The 19,627-nt window shown below is 45.7% G+C and overlaps 1 protein-coding gene across 1 annotated transcript in view; it reads left to right on the forward strand.

Moving 5' to 3' along the window:
• FLVCR1 (FLVCR heme transporter 1) overlaps positions 1–19,627 on the forward strand; it is a 70,634-nt gene that overhangs the window by 30,071 nt on the left and 20,936 nt on the right. Inside the window, exons 7-8 of the mRNA XM_056568268.1 lie at positions 7,518–7,623; positions 16,423–16,534. Of these exons, the coding sequence (XP_056424243.1) occupies positions 7,518–7,623; positions 16,423–16,534 (218 nt within the window). The remainder of the gene's footprint in view (positions 1–7,517; positions 7,624–16,422; positions 16,535–19,627) is intronic.

Raw genomic sequence — 19,627 nt, forward strand, 5'->3', positions numbered from 1 at the left:
GGCTCAAAGGACAACCCTGACGGACTCCAGACCCCACCTCAAAAGAGCGGCCAGACCAACCGTTCACCAGCGGGAAACTCTCTGCCCCTGCATATAAGGTCTTAAGCCAATTAATAAAAGCACACGGTAAGCCATATCTCAGGAGGACGGACCAGAGGTACTCGTGGTTCACCCGATCAAATGCTTTGGCCTGATCCAGGGACAGCAAGTACCCCTTCCAGAGACCTGCACTACTCCGCTCCACTGCCTCCCGGACACCGAGAACAGCACTTAATGTGCTTCGGCCTGGAACAGAGCAGTGCTGGGCCCCCGAAAGGAGCCGGGGTGCAAACTTCACCAGCCGATTAAACAGTATCTTGGCCAGAAGCTTCCTGTCCGTATTGAGAAGAGCTATGGGCCTCCAATTCTCAATACGGCTGGGATCTTTACCCTTTGAGAGAAGAATCAGGGCTGACCTCCTCATTGACTTCGGCAGAGTGCCCGAGGAGAGACACTCATTGAATACCTCAGTCAAGAGGGGAGCTAAAGACTCCTTAAAGGTCTTGTACCACTCGGATGTTAAGCCATCCGGACCTGGTGACTTCTTGGGGGCAAGCCCCTCAATCGCCAGTCTCACTTCCTCTTCCCTGATTTTTTCTGCCAAAACATCAAGAGAGGGGTCTACCCCTGGCTCAGGAATGGTTTCAGCCAGGAAAGCCGACATCCCGTCTCGATCTAGATCCTTCCTTCCCAAGAGGTGTGAGTAGAAGGATCTGACGACCTCCAAGATCCCTGATCTGGACCGATTCAGAGATCCCGTACTATCAATCAGTCCTGAAATGACTTTACTACTCACTGACATCTTACAGTTTCTGTAAGGGTCGGGCGAGCGGTACTTCCCGAAATCCCTCTCAAAAACCAAAGATGCGTGCCTATCGTACTGACACCTCATCAGCAAGGACTTCACTCTGGAGATATCCTCCCGGCTACCTCCAGTCGAGACGAGAAGCTCGAGTTTCCTCCTCAGTCCCTGATACAGGCGATACCTATTCAGGGACCTGAGGCTCGAGAGCTGGCGGAAGAACCCCGCAACCCGCTTCTTGAACATCTCCCACCACTCTGACTTACTACTACATAGGCCCAGTAAAGGTACCTGACTCTGAAGAAAATCCTCAAAGGACTGTCTTATCTCTGCTTCCTCCAGGAGGGCCGAATTCAGCTTCCAATAACCTTTACCCATCCGAGGGGTCTCTGAAACATTCAAGGAAAACAAAATCATACAGTGATCGGAGAACTCCACCTCAACCACGGACACTGCGGAAGAGACAGCTTCCTCCTTCAAATCAAACCTGTCTATTCTAGACCTGCAGCTACCTCGATGATAGGTGAAACCCGCTTGGCCTGAGGGGCTCCGGATGTGGGCGTCCTCTAGGCGAGCTTCCCTAACTATACTATTGAGAGCTATGCTATCATAAGCCAACCGATCATTGGAGCCTCTCCTATCTTGGGATCTCGTGACAGTATTGAAATCCCCTCCAAAGATCACCTGTCGGCTTGTAAAAAGAAAGGGCTTAATCCTCATAAAGAGATCTTTTCGTCCCCACTTGGTTTGTGGGGCGTAGATGTTAATGAGCCGGAGCTCCTGTCCCTTCATGAGGACATCTAAGATCAGGCACCTCCCCATTTCTAACTCAATAACCCGTCTGCATTCAACAGGAGCGGTAAAAAGGACCGCCACCCCACTATACGGCTCAGCCGCAAGAGACCAGTGGGAGGGGCCACGCCTCCACTCTCTCCTGGCTTTTACCAGAGAGGCAAGATCTGACAACCTGGTCTCCTGCAGATACAAAATATCGGCTTCAACACGGCCGAGAAAATCAAAGGCTGCGAATCTAGCCGTATCAGACTTTATGCTGGCACAGTTAATAGATGCCAGCGTCAATGGGGTGAGTGCCGCCATCATGGGTGATTGAGTTAGATAGCCCTAACCCCCTCATTTCTGTTTTTTCTTTACCCCCTCATCCCCGGAAGAGGAGGCTTCTTTCTCTTTAAACCTTTTTTTGGACTCAGACTGGTCCATTTTTAAATCGCCATCTCCGCCTGGCTCTGGTTTGGCCCCATCCCCTGAGGAAATTGCCCCATGTGGACAGGGCCCAGTTCCCCCTGGAGGCTCCCCCACTTCAGGCACCCCATCCTTGACCCCCCCCTCCATGGAGGGGGAGGAGATGTCTTCAAGGACAGAGTACCGGTTAGACAGATCAATCAGAGGGGGGGCAGGTAAGCTTCCGCTTGGGACCTGGTCCGTAGCACGGGGACTAGAGGGCTCTGACCTCTTCTTTCTCCCTTTACTGCCCTTCTTTTTTGGCCTCTCTTCACCCTCCTCATCCACACTTTCACAGTGGGAGGAATCGGAAAGATCGGCCTTGCTGCCCTCTTCTTTACAGATTCTCCCCATTTCCTCATCCAGCACATTCTCCTCCAGGGCCTCAGCAGTTTCAGGACTAACCTCTGGAGCAGGGCCAGAAGCTACCCCTGCCACATGGGAACTCTCCAGCTCCCTGCTCCTTCTCCGATTAGCCTCCCGCCTCAGCTTGGCGGGACTTTTCCTCTTCACTGACCCTGTTGCACCTTCACCCGCACTCGTGCCCTCCCCAGCTGAAGCAACATTACTGCTGTCTCCAGCCAAGGTGACCGTCGCACGGGCAAAGGCGCTAGGACAACGGCTGAAAGGGTGTCCTAAGACACCACACAGATGACACCTGATCTGCCTACAGGATGCGGCAAGATGACCTACCCCACCACACAGAGCACAGACCTGCACAGTACAGGCTGCGCTAAAGTGAGTGGGGCTGCCGCACCTGTGACAGACCTTGGGCTGCCCCTGGTAGAAAATTTGGATTCTGTCTCTCCCTAGAAAAGCAGCTGATGGGATGTGGGCAACAGTGCTCCCCGAACGCTTCAGTTTGATGGAAAACGTCCAGGCCCCAGACCAGATCCCATGTTCGTCATAGTTCTTTTTTGGCATGTCCGTCACATCCCCATATCGGCTGAGCCAGGTCATGATATCATAGCAAGATAGTGACTCGTTACGTGTCAAAACGGTCACTTTCTTGGTCAAATTCTGACGGGATATCGCCTTTACGGCAAAATCCCGCCAGCCGGGCTCGTTTTTCACCACCTCATAGTTCGACCAGAAGAGTTCAAGACCCTCCGGCCGAACAAAGCTGATGTCAAACTCAGAAGTAGCGTAGGGGTGGATCAGGGCAAAGATGTCACTTGCCCTGAATTCCATTTGGAGGAGGAGCTCAACCACCTTACCCCGTGGCGGACACACATCTTCGCCCCTCCACACTAAACGGACCACATTCCTACGGCCACTTTCCTGCCCGGATGTCGGGAGGGACCAGACCACCTCCCCATTATGTTCTCGGAATGCGCCTAAGCCATGTCTTTCTATCCAAAAAGACAGGTCAACCTCACCCCTCCCCTCTACATGGATTGACCTGTCTCCCCTACGTAGAGCCTCCAGTAGGCGCTGTTGCAAGTGACCACCAGAGCCAGACGGAGATGGGGATCCCCCTGATCCCCCGGCAGTGACGCTGGCATAGCTTCTGGGAGAAGCAGCCACTACCGGGGGGGCAGTCGAACCAGAACCTGATCCAGACCCCAGACCAGCACCCTTATTCTTAACAGAGGTGTCTGCCACCAATCCTCTCTCTGGCATTCCACTACCACCCCTCTCTTGCGCTCCACTACCACCCCTCTCTTGCGCTCCACTACCACCTCTTTCTTGCGCTCCACTACCACCCCTCTCTTGCGCTCCACTACCACCCCTCTCTTGCGCTCCACTACCACCCCTTTCTTGCGCTCCACTACCACCCCTCTCTTGCGCTCCACTACCACCCCTCTCTTGCGCTCCACTACCACCCCTCTCTTGCACTCCACTTGCACCCCTCTCTTGCACTCCACTTGCACCCCTCTCTTGCACTCCACTTGCACCCCTCTCTTGCACCCCACAAGTTCCCCCCTCATCCACACTGCTACCACAACTCCTCCCATGCACACTATAACTCACATTCTGCACATTACCATTTTTAGTCACATTTTTTCCCTCACTTTCACTCTTGCCTACACTGTCCCTTGATGTATTAGAGGCCGGGCTGGCTTGGTCTATAGCTCCGTGTACAAGGGTTGCTGGCTTAAGGATCAGCGCTGCACAGCTCCTCCGTTCAGTCTTCTGGGGCACGGACACAGGCTCCGCCCCCTCGCACGGCGCCATAGATTTTGGCGGGAGCTGTCCCACCGGATGCACTCCCGCCCCGCTTACTGCAGCTGACGGGCGCAGAACCTCCCCCTTCACAGGGGAGAGTCCCGACGCGCCAGAACTGGTACCAACTGAGTAACCTAGGGGACCGCCCCCTGAACCAACAAGGTCCGGCACCCGGACACTCCCCCCCCTCACAGGGGAGTGCCCCGCAGTGCCAGGACCTATACTGCCAGCTTCAATCGGGGGACCGCCCCCCAAATTGGTAAATCTGCCGCTATTTTCTGGTGCCTGGACACCCTCCCCCCTCACAGGAGGGTGCCCTTTTTTTTCTATAGCACCCGCGGCCATTTTGGGTGCACTACTGTATCCCCCATGCTGGCCCCGCTCCACTACAGAAACGGGGTCTGGCAGATTGGGGGACCCAGCACCCTGAACCGACTTTTCAGCCGACCCAGGCTGCTGGAAGGGAGCAAAGACAAACTTCACTGCCTGTGTCTTCTTCCTCTTCTTGCCCTTCGCTTTTTTCTTCTCCTCTGGGCCCAAATCATCCCCGAAAGAAAAATTTTCTAGACGAGTGGGGGACTCCTGCATAACAATTGCCTGCAGGAGACCCCCATCTGCCAAGCCGCTGCAATCACTACAGTCACTGCCATCATCATCATCCTCCTCACTGGAGGGAGGTAAGGCCACCTGAGCCGGGTTTATATAGTCCTCACTGAGGGTAAGTGGGGGGTCTGGGGTAACAGTGGTGGTACAAACAGAACCCGTGTCCATATCCCCCTCACTCACATCCCCCTCCTCACCTCCCTCCATCTCCTCCTCCTCCTCACTCTCATCTTGGTGACTTTCTTTTTCTGAACCTCTGGAGACCCCCTTTTTGGGGAACCTCTCCTCATTAAGTATCTTCTCACTGAAGAAGCCGGCTCCAGCCACAATGTCCGCTCTCAGCTGCACAATCTCCTCCACCTCTTTCTTTAGTGCTCTCACCTTTGCAGTGAATGCTGCTCTCTTGCCCTTGGCTGCTGTATCCGCCTGGTAAGTTGTAAACTTTATGTCTTCTCTAAGACCACGAAGCTGTTTCCCAAGTTGCTCATATTGGGCCATCTTTGCCTGGATTCTTGAACCAAAAGTCTCCAGGGATTCCCTTGGCCCCTTGACCCCCCATTGCTGGGGTTCTGAGGAGCCTGAGGTAGAAGCCTTCACTCCACTCCTCTGCCTGGATGAGCTTCTTTTCCCAGAGGAACTTTTGCTGGAAGCCTTGCAGCTCCCAGCTGGGGATGGGGGAGGGGGCCCCACATGGCGATGGGCCCTGGTGGATCGTCTCACCCCATCCTGGCTGCTGGCCGTCGCATTTTCCTTTGCACCCACCGCCGGCCGGGTACGGGGAGTGCAAGATGAAGCCTCCTGGGGCTCCATAGCAGGAAAACCCTCTACCCAGGTATCTGCCACACACCTGGGGAGGGGCGGATGGAAATCACTGCTTCACTGGAAGACTCAGGAGCTCAGCAGAACACAACCTCTCTCCAGAGCTGTACTCACTATTCTGCTGGTGGGGTCACTGTGTACATACATTACATTACTTATCCTGTACTGATCCTGAGTGATATCCTGTATTATATTCCAGAGCTGTACTCACTATTCTGCTGGTGGGGTCACTGTGTACATACATTACATTACTTATCCTGTACTGATCCTGAGTTATATCCTGTATTATACTCCAGATCTGCACTCACTCTTCTGCTGGTGAGGTCACTGTGTACATACATTGCATTACTTATCCTGTACTGATCCTGAGTTATATTATACTGATCCTGTATTATACTCCATAGCTGTACTTACTATTATGCTGGTGGGGTCAGTGTGTACGTACATTACTTATCCCGTACTGATCCTGAGCTATATCCTGTATTATATTCCAGAGCTGTACTCACTGTTCTGCTGGTGGGGTCACTGTGTACATACATTACATTACTTATCCTGTACTGATCCTGAGTTATATCCTGTATTATATTCCAGAGCTGTACTCCCTATTCTGCTGGTGGCGTCACTGTGTATATACATTACATTACTTATCCTGTACTGATCCTGAGTTATATCCTGTATTATACTCCAGAGCTGTACTCACTATTCTGCTGGTGAGGTCACTGTGTACATACATTACATTACTTATCCTGTACTGATCCTGAGTTATATCCTGTATTATACTCCAGAGCTGTACTCACTATTCTGCTGGTGAGGTCACTGTGTACATACATGACATTACTTATCCTGTACTGATCCTGAGTTATATCCTGTATTATACTCCAGAGTTGCACTCACTATTCTGCTGTAGATCACCAGAACAAGCTGTGTGTGGGGAGATTTCAGCTGTAAAACTGCACAATAATGTGTTAAGGTTAACATGGGCTTTAAGCAGGAATCTTTCCAAAATGTATTTCTATAGAATATAAATCTTCCTGTGAGAAGATAATTTATGGCTATTTACCACAGGGCATCAGATGTAACTATTTCTTCTGAAGGGTAAGTTCTTACTAGTTGCAGTTTTTGCGTTTGATGTGATGATGCAGCTAAATACATGAGAAATTACAGGTTATGGTATTCCAGGTGTCAGGGCCATTTTATACCATTCGATGTATCTTTGGTTGTATAATGTCCAAACCATGTGCCATAATATGAACTGGCTCCAGAAAGTTATACAGATTTGTAAACTACTTCTATTAAAAAATCTTAATCCTTTCAGCACTTATCAGCTGCTGAGGTTGAGTTGTTCTTTTCTGTCTAAGTGCTCTCTGGCACCTATCACGCAAACTATCCAGAGTAGAAGCAAATCCCCATAGCAAACCTCTTCTACTCTGTGCAGTTCCCGAGACAAGCAGAGATGTCAGCAGAGAGCACTGTTGCCAGACAGAAAAGAACAACTCAACTTCAGCAGCTGATACTTATTGGAAGGATTAATGTTTTTTTTAATAGAAGTAATTTACAAATCTGTTTAACTTTCTGGAGCCAGTTGTTAAAATTTTTTTTAAATAAAAGTTTTCCTGGATAACCCCTTTAACCAGTGTTTCCCAACCTGTGTCTCTCCAGCAGTTGCAAAACTACAATTCCCAGCATGCTGGGAGTTGTAGTTGTGCCACAGCTGGAGGGCCAAAGGTTAGGAAACGCCACCCTAAACCTTACCAGCATTGTAATGGTCATCCCTTTAGTGCTTACATTTCACAGTACACCAAAGCTTCCAATCTAAAGGCGGGGAGGTCTCTTTTGTCTCCATTAGATTCTTTATGACGGGATATCTTCCCCTGGGATTTGAGTTTGCTGTAGAGATCACATACCCAGAGTCGGAAGGCACGTCATCGGGACTGCTGAACGCCTCCGCACAGGTATTTATACACATAGGAGTGTACACTACTTTCCCAACCTGGGGCTCTCCAGCTGTTGCAAAACTACAACTCGTATAAACTCCCTCTTCCCCAGATTGCTAGAGCTGCCCTTCAAAATTGTTCACTATAAAGTTTAAATGCAAGAAGTTTGCAAACTATTTAGCCCCATTAGTAGTCACCCAGAAACCTGTGGCAGTGTTTCCCAACCAGTGTGCCTCCAGCTGTTGCAAAACTACAACTCCCAGCATGCCCGGGAGTTGTAGTTTTGCAACAGCTGGAGGCACACTGGTTGGGAAACACTGCCTTATGTAGAAGATTTACTAAAGACTGGTGTTATGCGAGTAGGTTAGAGTCAAATTTATTAAGTCACCCTTTTTGCTGTTTATGCAGCATACGCTAAAATCTGCTACAATTTAAAGGAGTACTCCGGGGAACAGAACTTACCTCCTGTTAAAAAATAGGAACTGGGGGGCTCACACTATGTGAAAATATATATATATATCTGTGTGGGTCTCTCGCGCTCTCTCTTTCTCTCTTTCTCTTTCTCTCTCTCTCTCTCTCTCTCTCTCTCTCTCTCTCTATATCTATATCTATATCTATATCTATATATATATTTATATTGAGGTGCTTTTGTTGCACGTAAACCTTTGTGCCAAATAAAAAGATAACAAATGCGGGATACAGACCTCTAGACAAATATAAAAAAATATAATAAATATATATATATATATATATATATATATAATATATAATATATATATGTGTGTGTGTGTGTGTGTAAAAAATGGTTACTCTGGACTAGTTGTGTATATGTAGTATAACAATAATATTTTAGTAGATAAGTGTCCAAGCAGGGCCCTTGCTATGGACTTTACCAAAGATAAATACACAGAATATGATAGTTTAAAAAATAAAAAGTCTATTGTGTTGTTATATTTTTGTGTTACTGTATCCAGTTACAGGTACCCTTCACGTTGTGATAAATGGAGTTAATAAATAGTTGTAGTTGGAACTTTTCTCCTATCCACAGGAAAGGGGATAAATGTCTGGTCACATGAGGGGGTCAACCGCTGGGACCCCCACAATCTCCAGTACAGTGCCCGGCTATAAAATACGCTGTGGATCTGCTAGTCTGAACGTACCCTTAAAGGGGTATTCCAGGGAAAAACTTTTATTTATTTATTTATTTATTTTTTTTTAATTTATTTTTTTAGATCAACTGGCTCCAGAAAGTTAAACAGATTTGTAAATTACTTCAATTTAAAACATCTGAATCCTTTCAATAGTTATCAGCTGCTGAAGTTGAGTTGTCCTTTTCTGTCTGACCACAGTGTTCTCTGCTGACACCTCTGTCCATGTCAGGAACTGTCCAGAGTATAAGAGGTTTGCTGTGGGGATTCGCTCCTACTCTGGACAGCTCCCGAGACAGGTGTCATCAGAGAGCACTCAGACAGAAAAGAACAACTCAACTTCAGCAGCTGATAAGTACTAGAAGGATTAAGATTTTTTTTTAATAGAAGTAATTTACAAATCTGTTTAACTTTCTGGAGCCAGTTGAGAGATATATATATATATTTTTCTTGGATACAATTCACTCCGATTTCTGGCATAAACTTGTAAATCTTTCGTGCTGTAGGAGACCACACCTCTCCTCCTTAGACCCACCCACTTTAAGGTATTCGGCAGGAGCGGCACTAATTTGTTTGCGAAAATGGTACCGGTTAAATAAATAAATAAGCTAAAAAAAAAAACTGGCAAACGTAGCGCAGAAACTATTCCACTTCTGTTTCTTTACATATAAGCAATAGTTTTGCAAAGTAGGAAAATAAGAAACATATTAACTTAAAGGCACTGGTAAGGTTCAGCGCTATATGTTACTAGTTGCATCTCAGAGGTCATGGCTTGTCCTAGTCAGGGGTGATACTGCTGACTAGACGCTCACATCTTCATTGGTACAAATGCCAAACTCCTTCTATTACAATAAGATACTTTGAACATGTTATGTGGAACAGAGTTTTGATGCTATTTCTAGAGATCGATGGAATATATGAGGATTAGATGTGCACTGCCAACAGTCTTGGGGTAGGTTTACTTGGCAGACTGTCCATGAGGAATTCAGCACGAAAATTCCACTGCAGCAGAGTCCCATTGATTTTAATGGGATTCTGCTGCACTGTGCACATGATGTTTCTTTGGTTTATTCTTTCTGCGCATTCCGCCATCTGAGACAGCACATTTCCGAGCGGTCCTAGCTCCTGCCGGATCATGCAAATGTGCAAAATGTCCGCCCATGTTTTCCAAGCAGACATTCCACACAAATTTGGCCATGTGAACCCAGCTTTAGGGTGCCCATATATACTTATATTAAAATCATCCAAACTCTCCACATCCAGTGTGTTCATCCACCTATCTAAGGTATATGGAGGCCTCCCAACTCTCCACCGACAGGTGATCCTGGTGAAGAAAAGGGTTAGGCTGTAAAAATCAGTTATGTCCGACCTTTCACTCAACTAAGATCTGTCGTTGGAGAGCCAGGAGGGATAAGCTGCTGCCAGAGCTGTCGGGCTGCAGCTTACCCCTTCCTTTAGAATACGTGACCGTGTTTCTGTGCTTATATGCATGGTAAGGTCAGAAGAGATAACTGTTAGCCAAATGAACATTTTTCCTGCAGTTATTGAAAATATTTGAGCCTCTTTTAAGGGTTAAAGGGGTATTCCAGAATTTGACTATGCTATGTAAAGTTAGTGTAGTTCATGTAGTGTCTGTACCTGTGTGTGACAGTTTTCTCACAATTCTGCTCTGATTATCACCACAATATTTATTTTTAACCGCATACAAAATTGTATACAAAAATGTCTCGGGATTTCCCAGGTTGCAGTGTGCCGAGACCTGACATCACTAGTCAGGTGGTCAGAGGGAGCCTGTCCTGCTTCAATTTAGCAACAGCTGTAGGCCCTTTGGTTAGAAAACACTGTTTTAATGGGTGGGGTGGCTGATGTGTTGGAGGAAGGAAAGTGATCTCAAACTTTCAAGCATGGAACTATGGGATGTGTAGTTTAGAGAACGAAATCCAACAGGTAATACCCAGTTCCGGCAGGTAAGTACTAAAATCCCCTTATGGTGGGTAACACGTTTAATCCAAGAGAAAAGTTATCTTCCTAAGTGATAACAATCTTAACAGTGCAGATCTGACTGATGGGACCCCAACCAACCCCATGAGCGGAGTTCCCGTGTCCCCCAAGCAAACAAAATCAGCAGCGCAAATGCTCGGCCACCCCTCCCTTTGTTATGGGATTTCCAAATATTGTGCCTGTGCACTGCCGCTCCATTCCCTCAGAGACAATTGACCTCTAATCCTGTGATAATCGGTGGTCCTCAAAGCTAAAAATCAGCAATGCAGAAAGTACTGAGAAAAATAAAGATAGCAGGTAAGTATTCCCTGTAGAGACGGGATTACATACAGTTTTTGAGGTCCTGACTGGACAGTCACTTTATCCAGGATTAGAAAAGCAGAGTTAATTTGTTCAAAAAAACAGCACCACCCCTGTCCTAAGGTTGTGTGCGGTATTGCAGCTCAGTTCCATTGAAATAAATGGAGCCAAGTTGTAATACCACACACAGCCTGAGGACAGGGGTGGTGCTGATTTTGGAGGAAAAGAAATTAGCTCTGTTTTACTATCTGTGGAGTACCCCTTTAATGCCATGACATTGTCAGATACTTCTGGTTCCTTTTTCTCCCTGCCTTGTAATGTTTGCAAAAACTTTTACACTTTTTTTTTTAATATGAGCTTATTCTGTTCCCAAAATATTTAGTTTTGTAGAAGACTGCGGTTCATTCATTTTAACACCGGCTTGTCTTCATATACAGCAATTTCTGGGCAGGACGGCAGATCCTGGTGGCAATCCCGGGATGACAGTAGTTATTTATGATGTTCTCTGAGCAGGATATACAGAAGGTTTCTTGTATCCTATAATTCCTCCAGCACTTACTATTCATTCTAGCCAGGTTTATCCATGTGCGGTGCGCCTGGGTGTGTCCTGCTCAGATTCATATTGTAAAAAGCAGCCTTTCCTTAACCAGGGTGCCTCCAGCTGTTGCGAAACTACAACTCCCAGCATGCCCGGACAGCCTTCGGCTGTCCGGGCATGCTGGGAGTTGTAGTTTTGCAACAGCTGGAACACCCTGGTTGGTAAACACAGGTATAGAGGAATAAAGTGTAGTCCATAAGTAATATAAATTCACAATAAGGAGTTTTATATGGCTTGTACTACGTTAGGTTGTGATATTGACATGTTTGATACTGACACATTCCATACTGTCAACCAGCAGAATTTGTTTTTATTATTAAAATTTTTTACTAGCCGAGTACCCGGCATTGCCCAGTTTTTCCTTCCTAATCCTTGTTGGGGAGGAAAATCAACTTCATATCCGTCCTCATAACCCGTCCTCATAACACGTCTAGAGATGAACGAACTTACAGTAAATTCGATTCGTCACGAACTTCTCGGCTCGGCGGTTGCTGGCTTTTCCTGCATAAATTAGTAAAGCTTTCAGGTGCTCCCGTGGGCTGGAAAAGGTGGATACAGTCCTAGGAGACTCTTTCTTAGGACTGTATCCACCTTTTCCAGCCCACCGGAGCACCGGAAAGCTGAACTAATTTATGCAGGAAAAGTCAGCAACCGCCGAGCTGAGAAGTTTGTGACGAATCGAATTTACTGTAAGTTCGCTCATCTCTAAACCCGTCCTCATATCCCGTCCTCATATCCCGTCCTCATATCCCGTCCTCATATCCCGTCCTCATATCCCGTCCTCATATCCCGTCCTCATATCCCGTCCTCATATCCCGTCCTCAGGTGGGACTGATTTGTGATGAAGATACTGTAAACTGAAAATAGAAGGGGAAGTGGCTTTGTGGGACTGGGCGTGATTTGCAAGCCAGACCGATGCACAAAAAGGGTAGAGAATAAAAGGGGTTGGGCTTAAACAGTGGGTCTGGCTTTGTGAGATGGGGTGTGGCTTGCAAGCCAGGCTGACACATTCACCAGGAGATGCAGAGCGGAGCTTGTGGAGTAAGGTACTGGAAGTCCCATATACTTGCATGTGACTTGAAACAAAAACCCATCTTTTATATAAGGGTGTGGGTAAGGGTTAATTAAAACTATTATTATATATTTTTATTTGACATATAAGTAATATGTGTACCAGGTATTATTGAAATATCTCCAGCCGTACGGAAGTTATGTGGGAACAAACATTTCCCATAGATTTGCATGGGACTTTAAACAAAAACACCGACCCTCACAAATGGAGGTAGTTAAGGGTTAAAATAACTATCCTATATTTTTTGTGGACATATAAATAACATGTGACCAAGTATTATCATAGTAGTATGGAAGTTATGCAGTAACATATTTCCCATAGACTTGTATGGGACTTTAAACAAAAACCCTGACCCTGGCAAATGGGGGTGAGTAAGGGTTAAATCACCTATCCTATGTTTGTTGTTGACATATCAGTAACATGGGGGCCTAGTTTCATGTTAATATCTTTAGCCATTTCAGGGGTGTGGAAATTTTATCAAAAACTACTTGACCATGGGACTAAAATGGAGCAAAATCTACTTGTCCCTCATGACGATCCACTTGTCCGGCCAATTTTCGCTTTTACGCTCAGATTTTTTCCTCCTCGCCCTATAATAACCATAACTACCTACTATAATGATACCTTTTAATTTTTCAATAACATATTCTCTGAACCAAAAAAATAATATATATATATATATATATATATATATTTAGGGAAGTGAAATTGAAATAGTAAAAGATAATTTAGCAGATTTGGTGGTTTTTCTTTTCTGCGCCATTTACCTTGTGGTTGAGGTAACATGTTAGTTTTATACTTTAGGCCGCCTGATTACAGCGATATCAGATTTGTATCGTTTACGTCATGTTTTACTAATTCTGAACGTTTTCAAAATTTTTTTTTTTATTGCCATTTTTTAACCCCTGTAGCTTTATTTTTTTCCCGCATACCAGGCTGTATGAGGGCTCATGTTTTGCGCCATAATCTGTTTTTTGTATCGGTACCATTTTGGTATTGATCTGAGTTTTTAATCGCTTTTTTACTTTTTTTTTCGGGGGGATATTATAAAATTTCCAAATCTGTGGTTTGGTATTTTTTTTACATTTACCGTACGGGATACATAATGTTATATTTTAATAGGTTGTACAATTACGCACGAAGTGATACCAAATATGTTTATTTTTATTATGTTTACATGTTTTTATATAGGAAAAGGGGGTGATTTGAACTTTTAACATGGAAGGGGTTAATGCAGTGGTCTTCAAACTGTGTGGCCCTCCAGATGTTGCAAAACTACAACTCCCAGCATGCCCAGACAGCCAACGGCTGTCCTGGCATGCTGGGAATTGTAGTTTTGTAACATCTGGAGGGGCACCGTTTGAAGACCACTGGGTTAATGTGTGTCTTTCAAACTTTTATTAAAACTTTTATTTATTATTATTATTTTTTTTTTTTTTTACACTTTATTACACTTATGAGGAATCATTAGATTCCTCAGACAGATGAATAGATTCTATTGAACTCTATTAATCTGTGTGCTCGGTGATCCATTGATAGAGCCTGGTCCAGCCAGGATCCATCAATGACAGAGCCGGGACAGGAGGAAGCAGAGGTAAGTCCTCCGGCTACCTCTATAGTGGATCGCCCCCCTGCGATCACGCTGCGACCAGGGAGCATTCACATCTCCCTTTAGACGCCGCTGTCAGTTTTGACAGCAGCGATCTAAAGGGTTAATAGCCAGTCGCGGCGATCGCCGCATGCTGGCTATTAGCGGCGGCCCCCGGCTACTGAGAACAGCCGGGGGCTGCAGAGTATGGAGCGGGCAGGAATCCCAAGCCCGCTCCATACATACTGCAGAGCGTCACAAGCATCTCCCCGTGCAGATGTGCCTCCTCCCCTCAGCTCTCCGAAGCTGGGGGGAGTGAAGGCAGAGGACGCAGGTCTGCACGGGGAGCAAGAAGCCACGCCCCCTCATCTCCCCCCGCACGTCTGCAGAGCAGGGGAAAGAAGACAAATACACAGTTTCTCATCTCCCCTGCTCTGCTTCAGAGGACACAGGCTGCAGAGTATGGAGCGGGCAGGAGTCGGGATCCTGCTCCATACAGACTGCAGATCCGCCACACTTGTCAGGTCCGGCCCTGCTTGCCCGAAGCTGGGCTGAGGGCCGGACAAATTGACCTGCCCGGCGCCCAAAACTGCTAGTCCCAGGTGTCGGGCGATAGGAATTCCACATCCCTGCCGTTTGGACGTGTGGAACATGCATAAACACACATTGAGTTTTTTATATATATATATATATATATATATATATATATATATATATAATATATTTGTAATAATCATAGTAAAAAAGTGTATATATGTGTATATATTTTGGTATGTGTATATAGATATACATATTTCTTTTTTTACTTTATTTTATTTTTTACGTTTCTTATTACAATACAAAACTGCTCATACTTAAGGGCCCGGAGGAAAATGGAATGATGGGATTTGTAGGCAAAGAAGAAAACTCAAACAGGAAATACCAGTTCACAAAAAGCTAGCCACAGTATTATGGTAATCTCACAACATAGTCATTTAGGCCCAAGACAAGTGCAGATCCTTCCTAAGCATGTCCATTACTGTCTGCCAGGTACGTACTAAAATCACCTTATGGTGGAGAACCCCTTTAACACATAAGTCAGGACCTATCCTGGGGTTTGTGTTTCCGTGGTGTGATATCAGACATACAGAAGGATAAGGGTCTCCCACTGCCCACCCCATCAGTACCTACCCATAGGATGCCAGTTTTACATTGACAGGCATAATACGCTGCCATCAAGAAATATTGCAGTGTGTCATAGACGCAAATGATCGCATGGTCCGGTGCCATAGGACTGAAAAAGAAAAGTTAACGCTTTTAGAAAAACATTATGATTTATCTTTACTCTATATCAGTGTTTCCCAACCTGGTTGCCTCCAGCTGTTGCAAAACTACAACTCCCAGCATGCCCGGACAGCCGAAGGCTGTCCGGGCATGCTGGGAGTTGTAGTTTTGCAACATCAGGAGGCACACTGGTTGGGAAACGCTGATCTCAACTATAAAATAATTCTTGAACCTTGCAGTTTCCATTTCATCCTCTAGGGCTGAAACTAAGCTGTGACCTCCTGTTCTGTACAGATCCCTTCCCAGCAGTATCCTCCTTATCATCACAGACAGGATTACAGTGATAGGTGACGCCAATAAACAGATAAAACAGGATCTTAATAGATTAAGCTCACAGCTCAGCCTCCCCCTCCCTGTAGAATCACCTCTGCAAAGGTCACAAAGAATACCCAGACACCTCTCCCATGTATGTGAATGGGGACAGCTTCAGTTTGTTCATCTCCATGGGGCTTACTATAAAGCAGATCTTGCTGGGAGTTGCTCGGACTTGTAGTTTTGCAACAGCTGGAGGCACCCTGGTTGGGGAAACACTGTTCTATAGCATGGGGGGAAAAAATGGGAAGAAAAAATAAAAAAAGAAACATTTTGGCCGAGCATTGATTAATACGGTCATAATGATCCAAACTATAAAATGATTAAATTATTTATTCTACGTGGGGAATTGCCAGAACAAAACCGCAATATGCAAGAGCCCCTAAGGCTTCCTCATGTAAAATGATCTGCTATTAGTGGTCATGTGACTGTGCTGCGGCGTCCCCTGTGGTTTAATGATCATTTCTTCTTGCAGATATTCGGGATGCTGTTTACTCTGGCACAAGGAAAGCTGACAACAGACTTCAGCCCCCGGGCCGGCAACCTCTTCCTCTGCGCCTGGATGTTTGTAGGGATCATTTTAACAGGTGAGTTGCTGGTCAGTTTTTGTTTGCACTAGATACAGGTGAAAGCAATCCAGCCGGTGTTACACAATGTGGCAATACACCGGCCTTTTAAAGGGGTTGTCCAGGATAAGAAAAACATAGCTGCTTTCTTTCAGAAACAGCACCACCACTGTCCTCAGTCTGTGTGTGGTATTGCAGCCTAGTTCCATTGAAGTGAATGACTCTGATAAGTTGTAATACCACACACAAACTGAGGACATGTGTGGCACTGTTTTGGGGGGAGAAAGTGGCTATGCTTTTCTAATTCTGGGCAAACCCCTTTAAAGGGGTACTCCCCTGGAAAACATTTTTATTTTATTTTTTTTTAAATCAACTAGTGCCAGAAAGTTAAACAGATTAAACATCTTAATTCTTCCAGTACTTATCAGATACTATTTGCTCCACAGAAAGTTCTCCTCTTTTTGAATTTCCTTTCTGTCTGACCACAGTGCTCTCTGCTGACACCTCTGTCCATTTTAGGAACTGACCAGAGTAGGAGCAAAACCCCAGAGCAAACGTCTTCTGCTCCTGACAGTTCCTAAAATGGACAGAGGTGTCAGCAGAGAGCACTGTGGTCAGACAGAAAGAAAATTCAAAATGAAAAGAACTTCCTAATAAGCAGCTAAGTACTGGAAGGATTAACATCTTTAAATAGAAGTAATTAGCAAATCTGTTTAAAGGGGTATTCCAGGAAAAAACTTTTTAGATAGAGAGATTATATAATCTATATATATATCGATCAACTGACTCCAGAAAGTTAAACAGATTTTGTAAAATACTTCTATTAAAAAATCTTAATCCTTCTAATAATTATCAGCTACTGAAGTTGAGTTGTTCCTTTCTGTCTGGCAACAGTGCTCTCTGCTGACATCTCTGCTTTTCTCGGGAACTGCAGAGAGTAGAAGAGGTTTGCTATGGGGATTTGCTTCTACTTTGGACAGTTTCTGAGACAGGTGTCATCAGAGAGAACTTAGAAAAGAACAACTCAACTTCAGAAGCTCATAAGTACTGAAAGGATTAAGATTTTTTTAAAAGAAGTTATTTACAAATCTGTTTAACTTTCTGGAGCCACTTGACCTATATATACAAAAATTTTTTTCCTGGATAACCCCTTTAACTTTCTGGCATCAGTTGATTAAAAAAAATGTTTTCCAGTGGAGTACCCCTTTAAGGCCATGTTCCCACATGCCGCAGAATGAATGGGGCCAAAACCTCGCTCCCGTGGGTTCACCAATGGCCATGCCAAAGGCCACGTGCATTCCCCGGAATGTGTGAACGCTGCCTCACTTGACCCCCGCGGATTTTAAATTTAAGGAAAATCCTAATAATATACCATCATGTTATAAGATAGGAATACCCCTTTAATGCTCAGGCGATTATGTACAATGCAAGTTTTCAGAATCTTTCACTTTTTAACAATTCATGTTGCCCCTTGTGCTAAAATAAAAAAGTATTAAAGGGGTACTCCGCTGATCAGCATTTGGAACAAACTGTTCGGAACGCTGGAGCCGGGAGCTTGTGACATCATAGCCCCGCCCCCCTCAATGCAATACCCTCTCTGAAAGCAGCCTCCACCCTCCTGAGAGACTCAGACCATGTTGTTTCTGACATATGGGTATGAATACTTATGTCACTGCAGGATTGTAGTTTTTTTTTTCTCCTCTCTTTTAATAAGTTAAAGGGACTGGAATTATATATATTTTTTTTTTTTTTTTTTAGCTCAAGGAGCAACATAAAAATGTAAAAAAAAAAATGTAAAGGGTCTAAAAACTTTCCAAATGTAGTTTTTTTTTATTCATGGCAATGGAGTGTGACTCTTCATGCCTGATCCTTTATCCACTGGAGCGGAGATCAGTTTGCCCCATTTGTTAGTATTGCTCCTTTAAAGGACATCTGCAGCAAAAGACAACAGGATAGGGGATAAGTGTTTGATTGCTGGGCCCCCCGCGATCTCCTGTATGGGGCCATGGCTCTGCCGCGGCTCTCCTGTGCAGGAGGTGTGCCGGCCGCAGCGCGACGTTGTGGCCGACATGCCTCCTCCATGTATCTCTATGTGGGAGGCAGGTAGGCAGCGTTCGTGCCTCCCCACCTCTCCCATAGAACTGTATGGGGACGTACCATCGATCTCAGAGAGGTAGACGCTACTCACATTAGCCGCTCACATAGAGCGGCAATGTGGGGGCCCGTGCAGGAGATTGCGGGGGGAGTCTCAGAAGTCGGACCCCCCGCGATCAGACACTGATCCCTTATCGGATAAGATGTCAGATCACCGGGGTCCCGCTGCTGGGGACTCCCGGGATCTCGGCAGCAGCACCCACCTGTACGGCTTCCACCTCAAACCGGCAACGCTGGAGGCTTCGGATCCCGACCACAATGGCGGACGAGCGTGACATCACGCCCCCTCCCATAGACTTGCATTGAGGGGGTGGGGCGTGATGTCACCCGGGGCGGAGTCGTTACGTCACGCTCGTCCGCCATTGTGGTCGGGATCCGAAGCCTCCAGAGTTGCTGGTTTGAGGTGGAAGCTGTACAGGTGGGTGCTGCTGCCGAGATCCCGGGGGTCCCCAGCAGCAGGACCCCGGGGATCTGACATCTTATCCCCAATCCTTTGGATAGGGGATAAGATGTCTAGGGGTGCGGAGTACCCCTTTAAAGGGTTTCTCCGGTGGAAAACTTTTTATTTTTTTAAATCAACTGGTGCCAGAAAGTCAAACAGGTTTGTAAATTACTTCTATTAGAAAATCTTAATCCTTCCTGTACTTATTAGTTGCTGAATACTACAGAGGAAATTTTATTTTCTTTTTGGAACACAGCTCTCTACTGACATCATGACCACAGTGCTCTCTGCTGACATCTCTGTCCATTTTAAGAACTGTCCAGAGTAGGAGAAAATCCCCATAGAAAACATATGCTGCTCTGGACAGTTCCTAAAACGGACAGAGATATCAGCAGAGAGCACTGTGCTCCTGATGGTCAGCAGAGAGCTCTGTGTTCCAAAAAGAAAATAATTTCCTCTAGTATTCAGCAGCTAATAAGTACTGGAAGGATTAAGATTTTTTAATAGAAGTAATTTAC

Source organism: Hyla sarda, chromosome 3 (genome assembly GCF_029499605.1).
Source record: "Hyla sarda isolate aHylSar1 chromosome 3, aHylSar1.hap1, whole genome shotgun sequence".
Classification (NCBI taxonomy): domain Eukaryota; kingdom Metazoa; phylum Chordata; class Amphibia; order Anura; family Hylidae; genus Hyla; species Hyla sarda.